This window comes from Theropithecus gelada, chromosome 14 (assembly GCF_003255815.1).
Source record: "Theropithecus gelada isolate Dixy chromosome 14, Tgel_1.0, whole genome shotgun sequence".
NCBI lineage: Eukaryota > Metazoa > Chordata > Mammalia > Primates > Cercopithecidae > Theropithecus > Theropithecus gelada.
Window position 1 is genome coordinate 6,494,370 of NC_037682.1, and position 24,990 is coordinate 6,519,359.

Below are 24,990 nucleotides of genomic sequence, written 5' to 3' on the forward strand. Positions count from 1 at the left end.
AGCTGGAGCCAACCCCAAACCCTGCCAAAAACTCTGGGGAGGCCATGAAAATCACCCTGTGTTTGTCTGTCATGCACAAAACCATCCAGCTGTTTTCCAGGAAGCAGCCAGCCCTGGGTGGGAGGACAGGGTGTTTGTGGTGTTTGTGGAGGGGTCGCGTGGGGAAGCTCACGCGAGCTGACAGGCCTGGTGCAGGCGGCCATCGATGGGCTGGGCCGTGCTGAAGAGACGGCCGCCTGGATGCTGACGTGGCCCAACAGCCACTCTAGGAGGTGGATTTGGGTGAGATTTCGGCTCTTTCTATTTTTGTGTGGTTTTCAGATTATCCACAGTCAACAATGTCATTAAAGAAGAAAGCAGAAGGCTTTGGAGAGGGAAGAAAGCAAGCATGCCTCAGAGGCGGTGGGACAGCCCCCAGGAACCCGAGAAGCCTCCCCTGGCCAGCACTGACGGTGGGAGGGGCCCACAGCCCCGTCCCCCCAACCCCGGCCCCACCCCTCACCGGCGGGTACAGCGTGGCCTTCGTGCTGGACGAGCTGCTGGACGACGCCCCTGTGACGTGGTTCCGGTCGTAGAGGGGCACCCCGCCCCGGCCCCCCATCAGGCTCACGGAGCTCATCATGGACTTTCCACATGCGATGCCTGGCAGGGAAGGGACGGGGGTTCAGGTGGCTTCGAGGCTCTGCCAAGCCACTCCACAGACACAGGGCGCTCTCCTCGGCTCCCGCTACCCACGAGACCCAGACCAGGGCGGTGTGTCCTGCTGGAGATGGGCCCCGCTCCCTGAGCTGCTACTAGGGTGAGCTCTCCGGGGCTCATCTGTGAAACAGGAGACACACGGCACCTCCCCCAAGGGGCCTGCGGCTGGGACTGGGAACCCAGGAGGGGCAGCGTAGAGCCTGCCAGGAACAGACAGGGCCCCAGTCTCTAGCAGCTGCTGCGACTGTGACGGTACCACCACTGTGGACTTCCAGGAGCTCTTGAGAAGCCCGATAACCCCGCTCCCCAGAGAGAATCAGGTTACATCTATGCCCCGCCATCCAACAGGCTCCCAATGAGGCCGGCTTGGGGTGACAGTGGGACAGGACAGGGGAGAGGGAACTCAGGGCTGGGTGGGCAGAGGCAATCCTCAAGGTGGCCTGGAGCTGTGGGGGCACCTGCAGACCTCACAGGGCCTCCACCTTCTTAGATGTACCATGGTCGCCCTGCGTTGTACCGTACAACCCAGCGTGGTGCGGCTCTACAGTGAGGCTGCCCCGCCATCCACAAACACAGCCTGCGCTCCTGGGCCACACAGGAATTGTAACTGCTCAGCCACAAGTCCTGACTGCACTCAGGACAAAGCTGCTGTATGGTACAGACTGACTCCTTCAGCTCCAGAGAGAGCCCAGCTGCCCCCACATTCATTTCTAGGGGACATGAGGATTTGTGGACAACATAGGACAAGTCCTATAGAATATGAAGGTCAAGTCCAAGGAGCCTCCTCCATACCTACAGTGCCAAAGGGCGGGTTGCTACCGCCATGCAGGCCTCTGTGTTCAAGGATTCTGATGCCAAGCACAGGCTCAGCGGGAAAACCTGAATGCTGTGATCGATTAGCAACGTCTGCCACGCGCACCAGAGGGCCCAGGGTAGCACAGCCCTGCTCCACTCCCCAAAGCTGCCCAGACTACTCTCCTGCCTCCTCCAGGTCGTTCCGTATCTCAGGCTCCTTACCTGTGAAGGGGCCATGCTGGGAACCGCCTGGGGCTATGAAATTGAGGGGCACGTGTGGGGTCCCGCTGACATACTCATGCGGGAAGGGCCCGTTGGCCCCCGCGTAGCGCTGGCACACCACGCGCTGGCACACAAAATAGACACCACCCATGACGAAGAGGGAGAGGATGATGCCAATGACGGGCCCGATGGCACTGCTGTGGGCCGGGCTGTCGTCTGAGGGTGGCTTGGTGATTTCTGCCAGACAGAAAGAAGTGGCCAACATTAACCCCAAGGGAATGGCCCTCCTTGGGGACAGACACTGTGCACCCTGAAGGGGCTGGCTTTGCCACTGGTGGAGGGTGGGGAGAAAGTGGGGTAGCTGGGAGGCTAGGCCTGGGGAGCCTGGCCAACCTCAGGGCAACGCCTGCACAGCACGCCCTCCTCTGACCCCGGCCCCTGTCTGACTCCCCTAGCCCTCAACACATCCCTGCCAAGGCAGCCTGGTATTCAGTCCTTCGCCCAGGGCCCTCAGTGGTGGCGGAAGTGAGCGCACCCTGGCCAGCCCAGGTGATGTTGGTGAAAGAGCAAAGCCAGGTAGCTCCGGTGCCACCCACCAGGCCATGGAAGGGGCAGGGCAGGGTTGGCTGGGTGGGCTCCTTGGGCCCACTCCACTATCAAGGCTGCCCATGGGAAAGTTTCCAGGCTCCAGACTCAACTTTGGCGAAAGCCACATTTGCTCTCCCACAGGGCTGGCCCAGCGATCCTGAGGGCGTTGATGATGTCAGAGGAATGGGAGGAAGCGTGCGGGCTCTGGCGGCGAGGCCTGGCTGCGCATCAACAGTGCCCTCACAGCTGCGGCCCACGGCCATGCTGGAGGCCCAGGCACAGGCCTGTCAGACTGGGAACTTGCCCAGCAGAGGAGGCGACCCTTGGTGGCCCCCACCACTGCCTTCAGGCCCCAAGCCTGACCTGGCATGAAGGTGCCAAAGGACACAGGGAGTCCCTTGAGGAAGCCCCCTTCTTCCCCCCCCAGACTTCTCTCCCCACAGCAGCCAGAAGAGAAGAGCTCTCAGCCCAGGTCCCTCTGCAGCGGAGTGGCCATGTTCCCAGACACAGTGACTCATTCCTACTTCCTATCTGAACTCAGCTCGCTTCCTGCCTGAATCAGACAACCTTTCAGGAGCCATTGCCTCCAGGAAGGCTTCCCTGACTGCCTCTGCCTCCTATCTCCAGGCCCTGGATCCATGACTGTACGAGTCATGCTATTTGAGGAGCATGTGGGACGTTGTCATGTACACGGGTGTGCACATGACACACGTGCATATATGAACATCGCTCCTTCTCAGCCAGAGAGTAAGCTGCCAGGGACTAGGATCACTGCAGCCCTCAGGGGTAATCTTGCTGACTGACAGACACTGCTGAGCAAGGTCCCGTGGGTGGGTGCATGCTGCAGGCACCTGGGCAAGGTCAGCCCCACCCGCCAATGCGGACTCTGTAGCCACCGAGCCCATAGCTCAGTCTGTCCTCCTGGCTGCTGCCCTGAGAAAGGCTTCCCTGCCTCCCACAAGGAGCCTCCCAGCCGCCTGAGTCTCCCACACAGCCGCCGGCCCCGCTGGAAAGGCACGTCTCCTCCCCCAGACCCCACGCTCCTCGGGGAACCCAGCCCGGACACCCCCTCCCTACGCCAGAAGCTGGCTCACCACACATGAGCTCGTCGGAGCCGTCGATGCAGTCAGGGAAGGAGTCGCACTGCTGCTTGATGAGGACACACTGGCCGCTGGCACACCGAAACTGGTTGGGCAGGCAGATGGCTGCAAGGAGAGGCTGCACACTCAGAGAGGCTGGAGGGGGCCCCCCAGCCCACCATGCGGGGCCCAGCCACCAAGGTCTGGGCTCTGAACAGACAGCAGACAGATGGGATCCTTTCTAGGACCAGCGGGGAGTGGTCTAGTGCAGTCTCCACCCTCCCTCGATGACCCTGTGGCGAGGCCTATGCCACGTAGTCGGGGGACTGCCAGGGCTGAGACCTCAACGCACCTCCTGCCCGCCCCCCAGGAGGTATTTGTCAGGTACCTACTGCGGGGAGGTCTGCACCAGGCAACCCCGCCCAAGGCTCTACCAGGTTGCAGGAGTGGGTGCCAAGGAGAGGAATGGCCACCAGGAGCCTCACCTCCCAAGAGTGGGGGCTGCAGAGGGCAGTGGTGCCCAGCAGAGCTTGGGGGGAGAGGAGGGAGCAGAACCCACTGCAGGTGCAGGCAGCCCACATGGGAGCAGCACGAGGCCACGGCCTCTGGCCAGGGAGGAAGAGCCAACCAGGGTGCTGACGGCTGCCTCCTCCCCTCCCCAGACACCCACCCAGAGGGAGCCATAGCCACACCTGCCCCGGAGAACTTGCTCAGTTCCCCACCTGCCCTGCCCCTGGTGTCCCGCCCTGGGAACGGGAGATAAGGGGACCCCGTCCTTGTAATGGATGGGAGAATTTTCTGGTAACCGAGCAGGGAAGAAAGCTTCTGGAATGGAGCATGGATCCAGAGCCGGCATGACAGCCTGTCACCAGCACTGCGGGGCACACAGAAGGAGAAGCTAGAGTGGGACGAGGGGGCTGAGATGGTTCCAATGTCTGCTCCTTCAAATCTCAACTGAAATGTGACCCTCACTGGGCGCAGTGACTCACATCTGTAATCCCAGCACTTTTGAGTGGCCGAGGCGGGTGGATCACAAGGTCAGGAGTTTGAGACCAGCCTGGCCAACATGGTGAAACCCCATCTCTATTGAAAATACAAAAATTAGCCGGGCATGGTGGTGGGCGTCTGTACTCCCAGCTACTCAGGAGGCTGAGGCAGAAGAATCGCTTGAACCCAGGAGGTGGAGGTTGCAGTGAGCCAAGATCGCGCCACTGCACTCCAGCCTGGGCAACGGGGCGAGATTCTGTCTCAAACAATAAATAAAATAAAATAAAATAAAATAAAATAAAATAAAATAAAATAAAATGTGACCCCAAGGTTGGAGGCAGGGCCTGGTGGGCAGTGTGTGGGTCATGGGAGCAGATGCCTGACGAATGGCTTGGTGCCCTCTCCACAGTAGCGAGTGGGCTCTCACTGTGAGTTCACATAGGAGCCGGTTATTTAAAGGACCCTGGCATCTCCTCTCAAGGTGAGGGCAAGAGGGAGAGGCTTTCTCTCTCTCTCTCTGCTGCTCCCTCTCTCACCATGTGATGCACCCGCTCCCGCTTCGACCTCCACCATGAGTCAAAGCTTCCTGAGACTTTACTAGAAGCTGAGCAGATGCGGTGCCACACTGGTACCACCTGCTGAAGCATGAGCCAGACAGGCTTCTTTCCTTCATCATCTACCCGGCCTCAGGTCTCCTTCATAGCAATGCAAAATGGACAAACACAGGGACAATTCTAACCACTGTTCCTGCAAGCTGGGCCAGGGTGCACAGCAGGGCTGGGGAAGCTATGTCAAGGCCCAGACGTGAGGTCTGGGGCTTTGAAGGCTTGTAGGTCTCCAGTATAACCACTCAGTTCTCCTGCTTTTGGCATGAAAGCAGCCACAGACATTGTGTAAATGAATGAATGGGCATGGCTGTGCACCAAGAAAACTTCATTTATAAAAATAGGTGGCAGGCTGGATTTGGCCCCTGGGCCCTTAGTTTACCAGCCCCTAGTCTACAGCCTCCATCAAATTATCCAATGGTCAATGAGCTGGAAGGACTTAACCACTGTGCCTTTACAGAAAAACATGCAGGGAGGTTACTCCCAGGCCCTCGTCTTCTACAAATGTCTGCTCTTTGTGAATGAGGACGTAGGACAGTGGCCAGACTGCATGTGAATTACCTAACAGAGCCGGCGGCTCTGGGACAGGGAGGGCATCAAAGCTCCTCAGCAGTCCTGGGCTGGTCCGTGGTGCTGACAACACATGGCAGGCAACCAACCAAGCAGGTCATTCATAAAAGGAAAACTCAGGCCAGGCACAGTAGCTCACGCTTGTCATCCCAGCACTTTGGGAGGCCGAGGCGGGTGGATCATCTGAGGTCAGAAGTTCGAGACCAGACTGGCCAACATGGTGAAACCCCGTCTCTACTAAAAATACAAAAATTAGCTGGGCGTGGTGGCAGATGCCTGTAGTCCCAGCTACTGGGGAGGCTGAGGCAGGAGAATCGCTTGAATCCCGGAGGCAGAGGTTGCAGTGGGCCAAGATTACACCAGGACACTCCAGCCTGGGTGACAGAGCAAGACTCTGTCTCAGAAAAAAAAAAAAAAAAAAGGAAAACTCAGAGGGGACACAGAAGAGATTTGTTTCACTATCAACATCTAAAGGAAGATCCCGCTGGTCAGAGAGGGCCGGGGATGCCTGAGCAAATCTCTTTATAACTCCTGATTCTCAGGTTGATTGAAACCACGCAGGCTTAAGCACTACCCCACAGACTGCTCAGTGGAGAAAGCGCTGTCCTTTGGGAGGGATTTACCAGGGTGTGAGCCATGGACCTCTGCAGCCCACCCCTGAATGTGCCTCAGGTTCCTGTGAAACTCCTGACCTAATGCAGGAAGGTGAGACAGCCCCTCACAGTCTGCCTTCAAGCCACACTACCTGGTGGGACAGGACGGGTGGGACTGCAGAGTTTTCCTTGTTGGGCCTAAGAGACAGACTTGGCGATCTCCCTGCAAGCAAAGGTTTTTAGAGCCCCTACTCCTGTGAGGCCAGAGGCAGCCCCAAGCTCCGTATCCCGGAGGCCAGGGCCATGGTCTTGGCAGAGCCTTTTCGGGGAGGGCCTCACCGTCACAGTCCGCCTCGTCGGAGCGGTCCTGACAGTCGGCCTCGCCATCGCAGCGCAGGCGCAGGTCCACACACTGGCCCCGCGCGCAGGGGAACTGGGCGGCGGAGCACACAGGGCAGCCCTCCTCGTCGCTCTGGTCGTCGCACTCGGGAAAGCCGTCACAGCGCCAGGCCCCGGGGATACAGTCGATCTCGCCCGTAGCACATGCAAACTGGTCTGGGGAGCAGGTGGGCGGCTCTGGGGGAGGGACAGAGGAGAGCATCACACGCAGCCCCGCCCAGCAGAACCCAGGCAATAGCATAACTGGGCTTCAAAGCAGAAGTGTACAGGGACTCAGCAAGGGCTCCGCATCCCTGCCGTGCCGAGTGCTGCACCCGCACATTCTCCATCGCTGCGGCTCCTGGGCGCCGCCCCACCTCCAGCCCAAACCCAGAAGAGAGGCGGGGAGAATACACATTCGCTGCAAGAAGACATGCATCCGTCTGATTTTCAGTGCAGAAGGTAAAGGGGGCTGACTAGGATCAGAGCTTTAAGAAGCAGGCGCTACACCAAATACGGCAGAAATGCTCCAGGTGGGAAATTCGGCCCGGACTGGAGCAGTCCTTCCTCCTCCCCCTCGCAACACGCATCTGCTTAGCCACGCCTGAGTGCCCACTGCGCCCTCCTTGGGACCAGAGTGGCAGAAAGCAGGTGGTCAGCAGCCACACCTGCCACGGGTGTGGGACTGCTACAGAAGCAGGGTCAGGCCTCTGTGGTGGCCGGTGTGCCCACAGCAAGGCGGGAGCTGGCAGAGGACCAGTCGGCACGTCCCAGGAGCCTGCAGAAGACGGGAGAAGGCACAGGCAGGAGGGCCGAGGACATCCCCAGGGAGGGCGGTGAAGCGGAGGAGGGAGAGGGTCATCAGAGGGTGGAGGGTGGTGAAGGGGAGGACAGAGAGGATCATCGGAGGGTGGAGGCCACTTCCTACAGGTGACCATGGAGGCCATCCTGCCCCTCGGGGCTCCACGTCCTCAGTGTGGGCTGGGCATGCAGCGGCACTCAGGGAACAGCAGAGACCCAGGGGCTGGCGACACACAAATGCGGGGGCACTGGCACAGAGAAGTCAGAGTAGCCCTTGGCTTCGAGGTGGCCCCTCATTTCCTAGGACTCCTCCCTCCCACTTTGTGCAGAAAATCACAGAAAACAGAGGCCGGCCTCAGGAGGGGATGCTGGGAAATCGGCCCAGGCCTCATTGAAAGGTAAGCAAAGCCCCCGTCAAGCTGAAATCTGATCAAGGAAAAAAGCATCGGTTTCAAGTTGTCACGCTGCACGCAAGCCTTTGGATGTTTGGAACCCCCAGGCCTTCCCCATGACTGCTGGGCTCACCCAAGTGACAGGGACTTTGGCATAGGGGAGGCGGCCTGATCAAAGATGAGAGCTCTCGGGAAATAAAAGGAAGCGGCTGTCCCCGCTGGGCTCAGCCACGGGAGGACACGCCAGAGTCAGCCCACGGTGGCTGAGAGGAGCCAATGACAGATGTCTGCAAGCTGTGCCTGGCCATGGGGGACACAGGGGGCCGGTGGCTGGAGGGTGATGGCGGCATGGGGCAGACCCGACATGGAGCCCAAGCCTCCCTCAGCAGCTGTGAAACCAAGAGCCTCTCAGCCTCCCAAAGCCTCCGACCTCGACTCTCAATCAGAAGCAGCCGCCGGGCACCACAAGCTCCTGTGAGCTCTAACTGGGACACTGCGGCCAGAGCCAGGGGTGCGCCTGGCTCAGGGAAGGGCTGAATGGGGATGATGGTGGCACTGCTGAAGCGACTCTGGCTGCCCCTTGCCCGGCCTGGCTCCTGCCACTATCAAAGGGTCCATGTCTGAGACCTCAGTGAGCCCCTGTCCTTCTGTGATCTCCCCAAAGAGGCCACAAGAGAATGACAAGCACCTGTGTGGTAAATATATGTCTCTTGAGCCGTGAGGAAGAGGCCTTGAGTCCCCAAACCGGGAGGGCCACGGCCCGGGCCAAGGGGTGGTTGGACGGAAGAGCATGGCCTCTGGCATGGAGGCCCAAGGCTGCAGTTGGTGCAGCGTTCTGAAGGCCCCGTCTCTTGGCCAGGGCAATTTGGGCATCAGTGGGAGGTGCACAGACACCCTCGGGTTGCAAATCCACCTGAGCTTTTGGGCTGTAACTTGGAGAAAAGCTGCCAGGAAGCTCAGGAGGGGGACAGTCACAAAACTGTCCCCTCTGCTTATAGCCAAATTCGAGGTGTGAGGCAGCACCCCGCAGTCCTACTCCCTGAGCTCCGGGGCCGGGGCCAGTCTCTCCAGGAACAAGACAAGCTGCTAAAAAGAACCAGCACTCTGGGTGTGGTGGCTCACGCCTGTAATCCCAGTACTTTGGGAGGCCGAGGTGGGCAGATCACCTGAGGTCAGGAGTTCAAGACCATCCTGGCCAACATGGTGAAATCCCATCTCTACTGAAAATACAAAAATTAGTCAGGTGTGGTGGCGGGAGCCTGTAATCCCAGCTACTTGGGAGGGTAAGGCAGGAAAATCGCTTGAACCCAGGAGGTGGAGGTTGCAGTGAGCCAAGATCACACCATTGCACTGCAGCCTGCGTGACAAAAGTGAGACTCCATCTCAAAAAAAAGAAAGAAAAAGGTGCAGAGCCAGCGTGTGCTGCTGTCTGCTGTATGTAGGATGAAGCTGAGCCCCCAGGAGCTCCCACAGGAGAAGGGGAGCTGGGCAGAGCACAGAACCAACAGGATCCAAGGCCACCTGGAGGCACGGGGTATAGGACAGAAAGCCCTCGACAGGCTTCACTGTGGTGAGGATTCAGATGGTCACTTTATTACTAATGCCACGCCCACGGCATAGCAGCTGGCATTCCTGTACATCACGTGTCAGGGCCCAGGTGGAGTGCCCTGTTACTTCATGCCCATGACAGCCTGCCAGGTTAAGTGCTCTCAATTTCACAGAGGAGGAAGTGGAGGCTCAGAGTGGGTCAGGCACCAGCCAGGGTCACTCAACTGGGAAGTGACAGAGCCAGGATTTGAACCCTGGCCTCTTTGGCCCTAAAGCCCATGTTCTTCACTACCCCACTCTCCCACCAGTAGCACCAGGAAGCCCTAGTGGGAAAAGAGGATCACGGGTAGAAGAAAAAGATAGAGCTACTAGGATAAATAAACAAATCCACCATTAGAGTTGGAGACTCCACAGCCCTGTCAAAAACTGACAGCACGAGCAGGCGTTCAGGAAGGAGGAAGGAAGGATATAGACAACCTGATGAGCACTATCCATCAACTGGATCTAATTGATGTTTCTAGAACACTCCACCGAACAACAGCAGAATCCACATTCTTTTCAAGAGTACACAGAACATTCACCAAGATAAACCACATGATGCTGGGTGATAAAACACACCTAATGGCCAGGCGCGCTGGCTCAGGCCTGTAATCCCAGCACTTCGGGAGGCCGAGGTGGGTGGATCACGAGGTCAGGAGTTTGAGACCAGCCTGACCAACATGGTGAAACCCCATCTCTACTAAAAATACAAAAATTAGCTGGGTATGGTGGCGTGCACTTGTAATCCCAGCTACTTAGGAGGCTGAGGCAAGAGGATCACTTGAACCTGGGAGGCGGTGGTTGCGGTGAGCCAAGATTGTGCCATTGCACTCCAGTCTGGGTGACAGAGTGAAACACTGTATCAAAAACAAAACAAAACAAAACAAACACACACAAAAAAACAACAACAAAAACACCACACCCAACACATTTAAAATAGAAATCATACAAAATAAGCTCTCAGACTACAGTGGAATTAAATTAGCAATCAGTTGCAGAGAGACAGCTGGAAAGCCCCAACTCTTTAGAAACTAAGCAACACTTCTAAATAACACATGAGCCAAACATGTCATCTCAGGAGAAGTGTAAAAATATTCAAACTACCTGAAAATGAAAATATAACAAAATTTGTGAGACGCAGGAAATGCAGTACTTAGAGGAAAATTCATAGCACCGAATGCACATACTAGAAAAGAAAGGAGGACAAAGGAAGAGACAATCAGCTTTGGAAACTGGATGCCACAGGGACTGTGATTTTAAAAGGATGCCAGGCAGCAACCTGGCAGGCAGAGAATCAGGTACCTATCCATCACCCCAACAGAGCACCCAGGTCACACCTACCTCCACAGGTCAGCAGGTTCTGCAGGAGTACGAGGTGGACCGGGCATGAGCACCGTGGTGTCCCATCACCCTTGGCAATACAGATGTGGGAGCAGCCACCATTGTCACGGGCACATGGGTGGGCTGCTGCAAGGACAAAACAAGGCAAACGGAGGTCAGGCTCTGCCTCTCACCTCAGAACCACAGCCTGGAGGGTAGGGGCCAAATGAGAACTCAGGAGAACTGACCCTCCCGCAGGTCCCATCTCTCTGGGAGGATCCTCCCACTTATTCCTCTTGGCAGCCTACAGAGTCTTCCTACTGACATGGAAATTGACACACAAATGGAGGCTGGAGACAGTTACAGAACTTGCTTGACATCACAGGCCAGCCTGTCTGCACCAGTCCCTACTGTGCCCATGACCATCACTCTGAACTGCCCATTTGTCTCTCCTCCTCATCTACTTACTTTGAGACAGGGCCTCACTCTGCCGCCCTGGCTGGAGGGCAGTGGTGCGATCATGGCTCACCGTAGCTTTGATCTCTATGGGTCAAACCACCCTCCTGCCTCAGCCTCCTGAGTAGCTGGGACTACAGGCATGCACCACCATGCCTGCCTTTTTTTTTTTTTTTTTGAGACAGAGTCTGGCTCTGTTGCCCAGGTTGGAGTGCAGTGGCATGATCTTGGCTCACTGCAACCTCCACCTCCTGGGTTCAAGCGATTCTCCAGCCTCAGCCTCCTGAGTAGCTGGGATTACAGGCATGCGCCACCACACCCAGCTAATTTTTGTATTTTTAGTATAGATGGGGTTTCACCATGTTGGTCAGGCTGGTCTCGAACTCCTGACCATGTGATCCGCCTGCCTCAGCCTCCCAAAGTGCTGGGATTACAGGCGTAAGCCACCACACCTGGCTTTTTTTTTTTTTTTTTTTTTACTTTTTGTAGAAACAGGGTCTCATCATATTGCCTAGGCTGCTCTTAAACTCCTGGGCTCAAGTGACCCTCCCACTTCAGCCTCCTACAGTGCTGAGATTACAGGTGTGAGCCACCACACGTGGCCCTCTTCCCTTCTTTCATTGTATAAGGGGTTGGATAGTGCCCCCCAGAAAGATACACCCATGTCTTAAGGCGTAGAATCTGCGAACATAACCTTTTTTTGGAAAAAGGGTCTTTGCAGGTTAAGGATCTCAAGACGAGGTCATCTGGGATGATTTGGGTGGGCCCTAAACCCAGTGACAAATGTCCTTGTAAGAGGCAACACAGACATGAGGAAGAGGTAAAGACGCAGACACAAAGGAGATGGACACACGAAGATGGGCAGAGGTTGACGTGGTGCATCCACAAGCGTGGAACACCTGCACCCACAGCACTGGAAAGGCCAACAAACAGATTCTCCCTGGAGCCTGCAGAGGAAGCACAGCCCTTCCAACAGCTTGGTTGCGGGCTTCTGGCCTCCAGCACATTGGGGGAATCCATTTCTGTCGCTTTAAGCCATCCAGTTTGTGGTCATTTGTTACTGCAGCCGTGGGACACTAACACACATGGGAATTAAAAGAGCAAATGGTGCCAGGCACGGTGGCTCACGTCTATAATCCCAGCACTTTGGGAGGCCGAGGCGGGTGGATCACCTGAGGCTAGGAGTTCAAGATCAGCCTGGGCAACATGGGTGAAAACCCGTCTCTACTAAAAATACAAAAAATTAGCCTAGTGTGGTGGTGGGTGCCTATAATCCCAGTTACTTGGAAGGCTGAGATAGGAGAATCGCTTGAACCTGGGAGGCAGAGGTTGCAGTGAGCCGAGATCGCGCCACTGCACTCCAGCCTGGGTGACAAAAGCGAAACTCTGTCTCAAAAAATAAATAAATAAAATAAAATAAAATAGCAAATGGACCAAGTCCCTGGGAACTCGCGTTATTCTATCCAGTTAACCAAATGTGTCCAACATCCCAACAATGGGAAGAAGAGGAGGCAGCCTGGAGGGAGAGCTGGCCACTCCCAGGTGGAAGAAATGACAGAAGACACTGTGCTCCCCGCCCCACCCAGAAACACTTCGCAGTGTCCCTCCTCAGTCTCAAGGATTAGGTGCTTGGTTTTTCTGAGATAGGGTCCCTTTGTCACCACCACCCCCGGCCCTTTTTTTTTTTTTTTTTTTTTTGAGACAGAGTCTCACATTGTTGCCCAGGCTGGAGTGCAGTGGCGCAATCTCGGCTCACTGCAACTTCCACCTCCCGGATTCGAGTAATTCTCCCACCTCAGCCTCCCCAGTAGCTGGGACTACAGGCACCTGCCACCATACCCAGCTAATTTTTGTACTTTTAGTAGAGACGGGATTTCACTATGTTGGCCAGGCTGGTCTCGAACTCCCAACCTCAAATGATCAGCCCGCCTTGGTCTCTCAAAGTGCTGGGATTATAGGCGTGAGCCACGGAGCTCAGCCTGGGGGAGGCATTTTTTGTAAGGGATGGGTTCTCACCATGTTGCCCAGGCTGGTCTCAAGTCATTCTCAGATGGTTACCATGCAGGGGAGGAAGGACTGTGGTCACAGCTCCCTCCCCCAAGCCCTGGGGCACAGCAAGGCAGTGGCAGGCAGAATCCTAAATGCCCCCCTCATTTCCCACCTCAGTCCCAGCACAGCGTCATGACCTTATGTGGCAGAAGGGATTCTGTGGATGTGATTAAGGTTATTAATCAGCTGACCTGGAGTCTATCAAAGGGGAGGCTAATCTAATCCAAAGGTGGCTGAACCAAATCACAGGGGCCTTTAGAAGCAGAGCGGGCTCCCCAGCTGGTGGGAGAGGAGCAAGTTGAGAGACTCAAGGTGCAGGAGGGACTGACGCAAGGAGCCCCCACTGCTGAGGCAAAGAGGCCACGGGGCGAGGACCTGGGGTGGTCTCTAGGAGCTGAGAGTGGTCCCCGACCAACAACCGGAAAGAAAACAGAACCTCAATCCCACAACTGCCACCTGCTGAGTGAGCAGGGAAGCCTGTTTCTCCACCGAGCCTCTGCTGAGGGCCCAGCGTTGCTGACACGTTGATTCCGGCCCTGTGAGACCCTGAGCAGAGAACCCAGGTGAGCCACGCCATGCCTGGACTTCTGCTTTACAGAACTGAGACAATCCATGGGTGTTGTCAGGCCAGTGGCTCACACCTATAATCCTAGCACTTTGGGAGGCCACAGCAGGCAGACTGCTTGAGCCCAGGAGTTGCAGACCAGCCTGGGAAACATGGGGAAACCCCGTCTCTACAAAAAACATTAGCCAGGTGTGGTGGTGCGCACCTGTAGTCCCAGCTACCTGGGAGGCTGAGGCAGGAGGTTCGCTTAATTAAGCCCAGAGGTCGAGGCTGCAGTGAACTGTGTTTACGCCATGGCGCTCCAGCCTGGGCAACAGAGCGAGATCCTGACTCAAAAAAAAAAAAAAGAAAAAAAGAGTTGGTATTGTCTTAAAATGCTGTTTGTGGTGATTTGTTCTGCAGCAAAAGCAAACAACCTCAGAGGCCTCAGGACATTTGGATGTCTCACTGAACCCCAGCGGGAAACGATTGGCATCTGGCGGAGCCCACCGCCCGGCTGAGGCCACGCGGGCTCCTGCACTGGCCTCCGGCCTCCTCTAGCGGTCTGGGTTACAGACCACCCTGCCCACCCTGCCCCACCCCACCGCCAGTCCCCACGTACAGAACTCCTCCAGGCTGACTTCCTCCACCGCGTGGATGCCAGTGAGGTGGGCGACACGGCCCTGGACGCGAGTCCGCTTGTCCCCGGTGGTCTTCTCCACACGCTCGATCATCTGCTGCTGGCGGTCGATCCAGTAGAGGTGCTTGCCAAGGACGGTCAGGCCCAGAGGCTGCACGATGTTGGCGTCCTCCAGGGTCAGGCGGTTGGCCCCTGCAAGCAGCACAGGGCCCCCCTGAGCGGTGCTGACCTCCAGAGCTCGCCCCACACTCAGCTTGGGAGGACAGAGGTTGACAGGGCTGCCAGGGAGCCGGGGGGCATTTCGTGCTCTGGGCAGGGATGGGAGCTGCAGCAGAGTCCCTGGAAGCAGGCCAACCCAAGCCAAGCCCTCGGAAAGCCCTGCTCCCACCTGGGCCGGGTTCCGAAGGAAGGCCATCAGTTCCAACGGCGGGCCTCGGTCACTGGCCCCTGCAAGCATGGCCCCTCCCCTCCCCCACCCACCCCATCGTAAGAGGAAAAGCCACGGGGACCTGCACCCCCTCTCTAAGCACCAACTCTCATTTCTCTCCAGTCCTCACGGCCTAACACAGCCCAGAGCAGAGCAGCTGCTTGTGCAGGTGCCAGGGGCAGAGGCTAGGCTGAAGTCCTGCTCCATCCCTGGCTGTGGGGCCTCAAGCAGCTGGCTCACCCTCTCTGAGCTTCATCTTCTGCCTCTACCCAGTGGGGCTCACTCGGAACCCCAGCCTGGAGTTGTCAGCGTGAGGACTAAACATGCTACATGCAAAGTTCCCGGTGCGGAGCTGGGCTCACGGCAGGTCCCAGACAATCTGGCAGCTGCTGCCATTACTGACGACAAGGCAGGCAGGGTGTCTGTGGCAGGGCAGGCACCGGGGCGCATACCTGACAGGTCGCAGCTCTCAATGCGCTTCAGGTCCGCGTCCACCCAGAACAGCTTGCCTAGTGTATTGTCCACCACCAGGGCCACGGGGCGGATGAGGCCGGTGGTGAAGAGGACCTCGCGCTCAGTGCCGTCCAGGGCTGCGCGTTCGATCTTGGCTGCCCGGTCCTGCATGTTGGTGAAGTACAGGTACCTGCGGGAGGGTGCCAGGTGAAGGATGGGTGCAGGGACGGCGTCTCCTCGGCCAGCGCGGAGCTCAGGGCACCCAGCTGGGCTGTGGAAAGGCCCTGCCTCTCAGGGCTGCCCGAGGCTGACAGGTCACATTCTGTACTAGTTGAACAGTGCTCCCCAAATTCACGTCCACCTCAGAACCTCGGAATGTGAGCTTATTTGGAAACAGGGTCTTCAGAAATGTCAGGAAGGATCAAGATACGACCACAATGGGTGAGGGTGGGCCCTAAAGCCAAATGAAGTGTCCTTAAGTGACACAGAAGAGGGCACACAATGTGCCGTCAGAGAGACTGGAGTGACATGACCACAAGTCAAGGGATGCCTGGAGCCACCAGAAACCCAAAGGTTCCCTCAGAGCCTTCAGAGGGCGCAGGGCCCTGCCACACCTTGATCTCAGGCTTCTGGCCTCAGGAACTGTGAGAGAACAAGCGTCCATTACTCTCAGCCACTTAGCTTCTGGTAATTTCTGACAGCAGCCATGGGAGACAGATGCAGGCCCTCACAGCTGCTAAGGACCCTGGAGCCCTGGCCATTGGGAGACCAGCTCAGCTGGCTCCTGCATAGCCACCTTACAGACCTGGGGCTCCCACCCACTGACCCCACCGTGTGCTGCAGAGGCTGCACCACCGTGGCCGCCACTCCTACCAATGAGGAAACTGAGTCTCCAAGAGGTTATGCCACTCGCCTGAGGTCACGTGGGCAGTAAGTGGCAGAGTCAGGGCTCAAACGCTGGGCTCCTGGCCCAGGACCTGCGCTGGCTGTAGCTCCTGTCTTCATGCCAGCCCCCCAGCTATCGGAGGAAGGCCATCGCGCTCCTGTCCGCAAACATTGCCATGCTCAGTTTGGAGCCTGAGTTTCATGTCACGTGGGTTTCGGTCTCCCTCTTTCCCTGGCTGTTCCCTCTGGAGACCTTCAGGTCCTGGGTGCCTTCCCACCAACAAGAAGCTCTGACGATCAACAGGTGGGAGCATCGGGGGCCTCCGGGAGGAAGAAGCCCAGGAGCTCCTTGCAGTGGAACAGGAGCGAGTCAACGGGCAGCCCCCATGCCGTGGAAGGGATTTCTGCACAGGGTTCAAGTTTAACAGGGATGGTACAAAACCTACCAACTGCAACTCCCGTTGGCCAGCACTGCCCTGTGACCTCTCAGCAGCGCTACCCCTTCCCTTTTAGCCCTCAGGGCTTTCTGCTTCCCTGGAGTGCCCGTGAAAGAGCCTGTGTTTGCTTTTGGGATCCCAGAAAGCCAACCATTGGATCACCGGGGTGGAAAATCACCCCAGCCTGTGAGAGGCTGGCATTCGGCGGAAGACATGGCGGGCATGCCTGGGGGGCAGCACCCCCACCCACCCATTGGCCTCCTACCCTCGCTCCGCATTGACGACGATGGCCCTGGGTTTGTCGCGGTCCCCACGCAGCACCACCCCCATGGCTTCCCCGCTCAGCCTGTGGACGTTGATGGTATTGGTGGCCTCGCACGTCCAGAACAGCGTCCGGCTGTAGATGTCGATGCTGAGGTCGTGGGGCTGCCTGTCTGGGTTTTGGCCTTGGCTCAGAGAGGTCAAAACAAAGGGCTGTAAGACAAAGAAACCAAGACTCCTGAGCACTGGCTGGAGACACCCCGGGCACTGGCTGGAGACCCCCGGGCACTGGCTGGAGACCCCCGGGCACTGGCAGAGACCCCCGGGCACTGGCTGGAGACCCCCGGGCACTGGCGGAGACCCCCGGGCACTGGTGGAGACCCCTGGGCACTGGCTGGAGACCCCCGGGCACTGGTGGAGATCCCTGGGCACTGGCGGAGACTCCCCGGCACTGGTGGAGACCCCCGGGCACTGGTGGAGACCCCCGGGCACTGGCGGAGACCCCCGGGTGCTGGCTGGAGAGCTCTGGCAGGAGAGCAGAGGCCACAATTCTCGAGTTTAGCCTGAAAGTCAAATCCCAGTATTGGTGTGCGGGTCTCTCCTCTTCAATCAGCTCCTAACTACATGCCCGCCCGAGTATGCCAGAGCGATTCAGACAACGGCCTCTGGAAGAGCTCTTGCCGCCTCGGACTTGAGGCCTCATCAACCAACCCACCAGGGGACCCAGCTGTGTGCCACTAGCCTGGCGCTCCCATGAAGGCTCTGCTGATGGCCAAGAAGGCACCCAGAACCACAGGGCCCTTCCCAACACGTGCCTGTCTTCTCCACCTGCTAGGACGCAAGCTTTTGGACTGCGGCCCTCATGTCCTGTTTTCTCTGCAGGGCACCAGGACAGCCAGTGTGGGGGCCACCCCTTACAACCCCTTCCCCAAGGGCAGGAGGCCAGGTGAGGGGGGAGGCCAGGTGAGGGGGAGGCCAGGTGAGGGAAAGGTCAGGTGAGGGTGGGGGTTAGGTGAAGGTGGGGGACAGGTGCGGGTGCAGGGGTGGGTGAGTGGGTGAGGTGAGGGTACAGGGGAGGTGAGGGTGGGTAGGGCAGGTGAAGGTAAAGGGGCTGGTACAGATGTGGGGGTAGGTCAGGTTGGGGGCCAGGTGAGGGTGGGTGGGGGCAGGTGAGTGTGGGGAATGACCCAGAGCCCCTCTTGAGAACGCAGGGCAGCCACATCTCTCAGTGACTCTCAAGGACTCTCCGCGGTCACCGGCCAGGAGATGCTGGAGCCCTGCCTGAGCCCAGCCCACCCTCTGCATCTCAGGGATGAGCCTGGGCTTTTGGGGCCTCGGAAACAGCATCCCTTCAAAGGGATCTTACTGAGCTGATGTAGGAGGAGAGGACAGCCCAGAAGCCTACTGCCCGGGAGGATCTGGTCCCTTTGGGTTACCCCGAAAGACAGCTGCATCCAAGATCCCGAGTGATTTGGCCTGGGGCAAATGGCGCCTGGAGAACCTGGGCTACTGCCACCCAGGCCTGAAGGAAAAGCTCCCCTCCCGCTCCCTTGAGTCAGAGGGAATCATCTCAGGATGGTGCTCTGACAGTAAGTCTTTTCAGACTTTATCTAGGTCTTTCAGCAGTTAATAAAACAGGGAGGCAGCAGTGGCTCACGCCCATGATCCCAGAATGTCGGGAAACCGAGGTGGGAGAATCACGTGAGCTGAGGAGTTTGAGACTAGTCTGGGCAATGCAGCAAAACTCCATCTGCATCAAAAAAAATTAAACCAACCAAACAAAAAAACACTAGCTCGGTATGGTGACGCAGGCCTACAGTCCCAGCTACTCAGAAGGCTGAGTTGGGAGGATCGCTTAAGCCTGGGAGGCCAAGGCTGCAGTGAGCTATGCTCACACCACCACACCCCAGCCTGGGTGACAGAGTAGGACCCTGTCTCAAAAAAATACAAATAAAACAAAGTCTCTAAGTAGATAAAAAGAAACTTCTTCCCCAGGCCCAGTCTCTTGGACCCAGGTGGAAAGGGTGCCTCCCTCCCCCATACACATACACATACACACACACCCCACACACCCCACACCCCCCCCCACACACACACCCTATGCTCATACCACTACACATACACACACACCCCACACCACACACACATACACCCACACACCCCACACCACACACACACACACACCCTGTGCTCATACCACTACACATACACACACACCCCACACACCCCACACCACACACACACACACACCCCCTATGCTCATACCACTACACCCCACACCATACACACACACACACACACACACACACACACACACACACACACACACACACACACACANCACACACACACACACACACACACACACACACACACACACACACACACGCTATGCTCATACCACTACACCCCAGCCTGAAAAATACAAATAAAGTCTCTAAGTAAATAAAAAGAAGCTTCTTCCCCAGGCCCAGTCTCTTGGACCCAGGTGGAAAGGGTGCCTCCCTCCCCCATACACATACACACACACCCCACACCACACACACACACACACACACACCCTATGCTCATACCACTACACATACACACACACCCCACACCACACACACACACACCCTGTGCTCATACCACTACACATACACACACACCCCACACACCCCACACCACACACACACACACACCCTATGCTCATACCACTACACCCCACACCATACATACACACACACACACACACACACACACACACACCCTATGCTCATACCACTACACCCCAGCCTGAAAAATACAAATAAAGTCTCTAAGTAAAGAAAAAGAAGCTGGCCGGGCGCGGTGGCTCAAGCCTGTAATCCCAGCACTTTGGGAGGCCGAGGCGGGTGGATCACGAGGTCAGGAGATCGAGACCATCCTGGCTAACATGGTGAAACCCCGTCTCTACTAAAAATACAAAAAACTAGCCGGGCGTGGTGGCGGGCGCCTGTAGTCCCAGCTACTCGGAGGCTGAGGCGGGAGAATGGCGTGAACCCGGGAGGTGAAGCTTGCAGTGAGCCGAGATCGCGCCACTGCACTCCAGCCTGGGCGACAGAGCGAGACTCCGTCTCAAAAAAAAAAAAAAAAAAAAAAAAAGAAAAAGAAGCTTCTTCCCCAGGCCCAGCCTCTTGGACCCAGGTGGAAAGGGTGCCTCCCTCCCCCATACACATACATACCCCACACACACCACACACCACACACCCACACCACACACCACACACCCCACACCACACACCACACACACATCCTATGCTCATACCACCACACCCCAGCCTGAAAAATACAAATAAAGTCTCTAAGTAAAGAAAAAGAAGCTTCTTCCCCAGGCCCAGCCTCTTGGACCCAGATGGAAAGGGTGCCTCCCTCCCCCATACACATACACACACACCCCACACACCCCACACCACACACACACACACAGCCTTGCTGGGCAGCTGCAGAGACATCATCACTTTCATCAGACACGAAGGATCACATGTCTTTGTAGATAACAACATCCACATCGCCACAGAGCGATGGACCCTAGGGGGCCATGTGTCAACACCAACTGAACAAATTCCCTCCTAAAAGCCACAGAGCTCTCCAGCTGCGGACCCCGGCCTGGTACAGCTGCCAGGCTGGAAGACAAGCAAGATTCCAGCTACCCTGGCAAAATCAGGCTCACCGTGGAGGGTGGGTCTGTGGGAAGCAGATGCAAAACCAGACTTTGGGACAGCAGTCTGGAGAACAACCATCTGAGAAACGTGTACTGTGTGACGTGACACCCTGGCCACACTCCTCTCAGGTGCAAAAACATCACAGCAAACTTTACACAGCTAGCCAGTTTCATAAACCCTGAGCTCTTTTTTTTTTTTTTTTTGACATGGAGTCTTGCGTGAGACGGAGTCTTACTCTGGAGTGCAGTGGTGTGATCTCGGCTCACTGCAAGCTCCATGCCTCCTGGGTTCACGCCATTCTCCTGCCTCAGCCTCCCAACTAGCTGAGACTACAGGTGCCTGCCACCATGACCAGCTAATTTTTTTTGTATTTTTAGTAGAGACGGGGTTTCACCGTGTTAGCCAGGATGGTCTCAATCTCATGACCTTGTGATCCGCCCGCCTCGGCCTCCCAAAGTGCTGGGATTACAGGTGTGAGACACCGCACCCAGCCCCTGAGCTTTCTTTCTTTTTTTTTTTTTTTTTTTTGTTTTTTTGAGACGGACTCTCGCTCTGCCGCCCAGGCCGGAGTGCAGTGGCCGGATCTCAGCTCACTGCAAGCTCCGCCTCCCGGGTTCACACCATTCTCCTGCCTCAGCCTCCTGAGTAGTTGGGACTACAGGCGCCCGCCACTGCACCCGGCTAGTTTTTTGTATTTTTTAGTAGAGACGGGGTTTCACCGTGTTCGCCAGGATGGTCTTGATCTCCTGACCTCGTGATCCGCCCGTCTCGGCCTCCCAAAGTGCTGGGATTACAGGCTTGAGCCACCGCGCCCGGCCTGAGCTTTCTTTTTAATGTTAAGTACAAATACTTAAAATTAGTGCAAACTTTCTTACCAGAATCCTATGCAACACCACAGGCAACACGCCTTTTCCTCACTAGAAGAAAACCTTCACCACGGAAGGAAATGTTCAGAGCGGCTTATTCACGACAACCAGAGGAGGAAGCGACCTGGCACCCGTGGATGGATAAATAACAACATGTGGTCCGTACATCCATACCATGATTTTTTTTTTTTTTTTGAGACGGGGTCTCACTGTGTTGCCCAGGCTGGACTGCAGAGGCACAATCTTGGTTCACTGCAACCTCTGCCTCCCGGGTGCAAGCAATTCTCCTGCCTCAGCCTCCTGAGTAACTGGGATTACAGGTACGCACCACCACACCCGGCTAATTTTGTACTTTTAGTAGAGCCAGTGTTTCACTATGTTGGCCAGGCTGGTCTCAAACTCCTGACCTCAAGTGATCTGCCCATCTGAGACTCCCAAAGTGCTGGGATTAGAGGGCGTGAGCCACCACACCCAGCCCTTATGATGGGTTATTACTCAGGCTTAATTTAAGGCAGGAAATTCTGACACAGGCTACAACACAGATGAACCTTGAGGACACCATGCCACGTGAAAAAAGCTAGTTACAGAAGGGCAAATATTAGTATAATTCCACTTACATGTGGTACCTAGAGAAGGCAGAGAGAGACAGAAAGTAGAATGGTGGCTGTGAGAGCGAGATGAGGAGTGTGTTTAATGCACAGTTTCGGTCCGAGAAGGTGAAGTAGTCTGGAGATGAATGGCGGTGGTGGTTACCATGTGAACTGACTGAATGCCACTGAACTGTCCACTGCAGAATAGGTAAAATGGGCTCACGCCTGTTATCTCAGTACTTTGGGAGGCTGAGGTGGACGGGCTGCTTGAGTCCAGTTCGAGGCCAGCCTGGGCAACACGGTGAAATCTGTCTCTACATAAAATACCATTAGCCAGGTATGGAGGTGCACAACTTGAGCCTGGGAGGTGAAGGCTGCAGCGAGCCAAGAGCCCAACACTGCACTCCAGTCTGGGCGACAGGGCAAGACCTTGTCTCAAAACAAGGCCGGTCACAGTGGCTCACACCTGTAATCTCAGCACTTTGGGAGGCTGAGGCCGGCGGATAACCAGGTTAGAAGTTCGAGACCAGCCTGGCCAACATGGTGGAACCCCGTCTCTGCTAAAAAACACAAAAATTAGCTGGGCATGGTGATGGACCCCTGTAGTCCCAGCTACTCAGGAGGCTGAGGCAGGAGAATCGCTTAAACCTGGGAGGCGGAAGTTGCAGTGAGCCGATACCGCGGCATTCCACTCCAGCCTGGGTGACAGAGCGAGACTCCATCTCAAAAAAGAAAGAAAGACAGAAAGAAAGAAAGAGACAGAAAGGGGAGAGAGAGAGAGAGAGAGAAAGTTAAAATGGCTGGGTGTTGTGGCTCATGCCTGTAATCCCAGCACTTTGGGAGGGTGAGGTGGGCGGATGGCTTGAGTCCAGGAGTTGAGACCAGCCTGGGCAACATAGTGGGTCTCTACAATTAAAAAAATCAGCCAGATGTGGTAGTGTATGCCTGTAGTTCCAGCTACTAGAGAGGCTGAGGTGAGAGGATCACTGGAGCCAGGAGGCTGAGGCTGCAATGAGCCATGATCACACCACTGCACTCCAGCCCGGGCACTGGGGTGAGACCCTGTCTCAAAAACAAGAACAAAATAATTAAAATGGTAAATTTTATGTTATGTATATTTACCACAATAAAAAATAAAAACAATAGAAAACAAAAACCTCGGCCAACTGGATGATAATTTAGACACCATCTTTTGGAGGAGCAGGGGGACCCCTGGTAAAGAATCAAACCCAGCGTCCACAGAGCGCAGCGGCTGCAGGAGGCTGCACCTTAGCGACAGACACGAGAGGGGAAAAGCACATTCTCCAAATTAAGTGGAAAACCTTCTGGGTTTTCTTCCAAGTCTTCATCACCTCTGCCTACCAGACACCAGAAAAGAACGCAGCTCCAATGAGACACTAAGGCAATGTACGCCCAGGAGCTTTCTCAGCATGGGAGCCACACATCCATCAATTAACACGTCCCTTTCTCCAAAGGACTCCACGTGACAGTCACCTGTAGCAAGCAAGATGAAAGGAATCCATTTCCACCATCTGCGCCACAACAGAGGCAATGATCACAGCTGCCCAGGAGAGAAGCTCCAGGGAGCCGGGCATGGCTCTGAATTTCAATTCGGCTGACTTTTGCCATCAACCAAGGACACAGACCTCACAGTACAACTCAACTAGAAACTGCTGCGGGAGGAAGGATCTGGTGGAAAGGGGCGTCCAGCCTGTCTGGACAGCACCAGCCTTCAGATGGGGGGCACGACAGCGGAACCGACGGCGGACATGGCGACCCATCTGAAAGTCTTTCCAGACGCTCAGCCTCTCTCTGCCTCAAGAAAGTACCAAGATTTCATCACAATAACACAAGCTCCCACACCGATGCTCGGTGGAGAAAGAGGCCGTGTGGCTCTGTAGTTTTTTTGTTTTGTTTTGTTTTGTTTTGAGATGGAGTCTCGCTCTGTTGCCCAGGCTGGAGTGCAATGGCGTGGTCTCAGCTCACTGCAACCTCTGCCTTCCAGGTTCAGCAATTCTCCTGCCTCAGCCTCCTGAGTAGCTGGGACTACAGGTGCTCGCCACCACACCCAGCTAATTTTTGTATATTTAGTAGAAACAGGATTTCACCATGTTGGCCAGGCTGGTCTTGAGCTCCTGACCTCATGATCCACCTGCCTCAGCCTCCCAAAGTGCTGGGATTACATGCGGGCTCTGTAGTTTTTATAAAAGAAGGCTGCTTAGGAGCCAGGCCTGTCCTGGAATTCTACGCTAATGAACCTGTTGTGCCCCATGCTGCAGACTCCAGGTGGGCCTGAGGCCGCCGTGAGCACATCATTCCTGGAACAGGTCACACAAGCCTGACACCGCAAAGTGGTTGCTTCTGCTACAGCAATTGTTTTTTTATTTTTTATTTTTTGAGATGGAGTTTTGCTCTTGTCACCCAGGCTGGAGTGCAATGGTGCGATCTCGGCTCACTGCAACCTCTGCCTCCTGGGTTCAAGTGATTCTCCTGCCTCAGCCTCCTGAGTACCTGGGATTACAGGCACCCGCCACCATGCCCAGCTAATTTTTGTATTTTCAGTAGAGATGGGGTTTCACCATGTTGGCCAGGCTGGTCTTGAACTCCTGACCTCAGGTGATCCGCCTACCTCAGCCTCCCAAAGTGCTGGGATTACAGGCGTGAGCCACCACACCCAGCCTAGCACTTGTTTTAAAAATGCAAACCTGGCAGGGACGCAGTGGCTCACGCCTGTAATCCCAGTTATTCAGGAAGCTAAGGCAGGAGAATCGCTTGAACGTAGTAGGCAGAGGTTGCAGCAAGCCGAGATCACGCCACTGCACTCCAGGCTGGGTGACAGAGTGAGACTCCATTTCAAAAAAAAAAAAAAAAAAAGCAACTCTGTTCCAACGCAGTGATATATTAGGACAATTTGAGCACAGCACGGTTTCACATTTGCTCATGCACAATTTCCTCCGTGAGACACATTAAGCGAATGCAGAAAACCACAGCCGGCAGGGAACTGCGCAGGGTCACACCCACACACACACCTGTCTCTGACCTCCCTGGGCTCACTGCCGGGGCCATGACCCACTCCTCTCCAC

The 24,990-nt window shown here is 56.0% G+C and overlaps 1 protein-coding gene across 4 annotated transcripts in view; it reads right to left on the minus strand.

The window, feature by feature from the left end:
- The window catches only part of LRP5 (LDL receptor related protein 5), a 136,988-nt gene that overhangs the window by 9,290 nt on the left and 102,708 nt on the right, over nucleotides 1-24,990 (minus strand). For 3 of the 4 annotated variants that reach the window (XM_025357365.1, XM_025357364.1, XM_025357363.1), the window contains exons 14-21: nucleotides 16,773-16,981; nucleotides 15,185-15,375; nucleotides 14,288-14,497; nucleotides 10,638-10,763; nucleotides 6,478-6,714; nucleotides 3,399-3,509; nucleotides 1,717-1,953; nucleotides 503-642 (exon numbers count right to left, since the gene is read on the minus strand). In XM_025357365.1, coding sequence (XP_025213150.1) covers nucleotides 503-642; nucleotides 1,717-1,953; nucleotides 3,399-3,509; nucleotides 6,478-6,714; nucleotides 10,638-10,763; nucleotides 14,288-14,497; nucleotides 15,185-15,375; nucleotides 16,773-16,981 — 1,461 coding nt within the window. The remainder of the gene's footprint in view (nucleotides 1-502; nucleotides 643-1,716; nucleotides 1,954-3,398; nucleotides 3,510-6,477; nucleotides 6,715-10,637; nucleotides 10,764-14,287; nucleotides 14,498-15,184; nucleotides 15,376-16,772; nucleotides 16,982-24,990) is intronic. The other variant, XR_003115670.1, reaches the window with a different exon arrangement.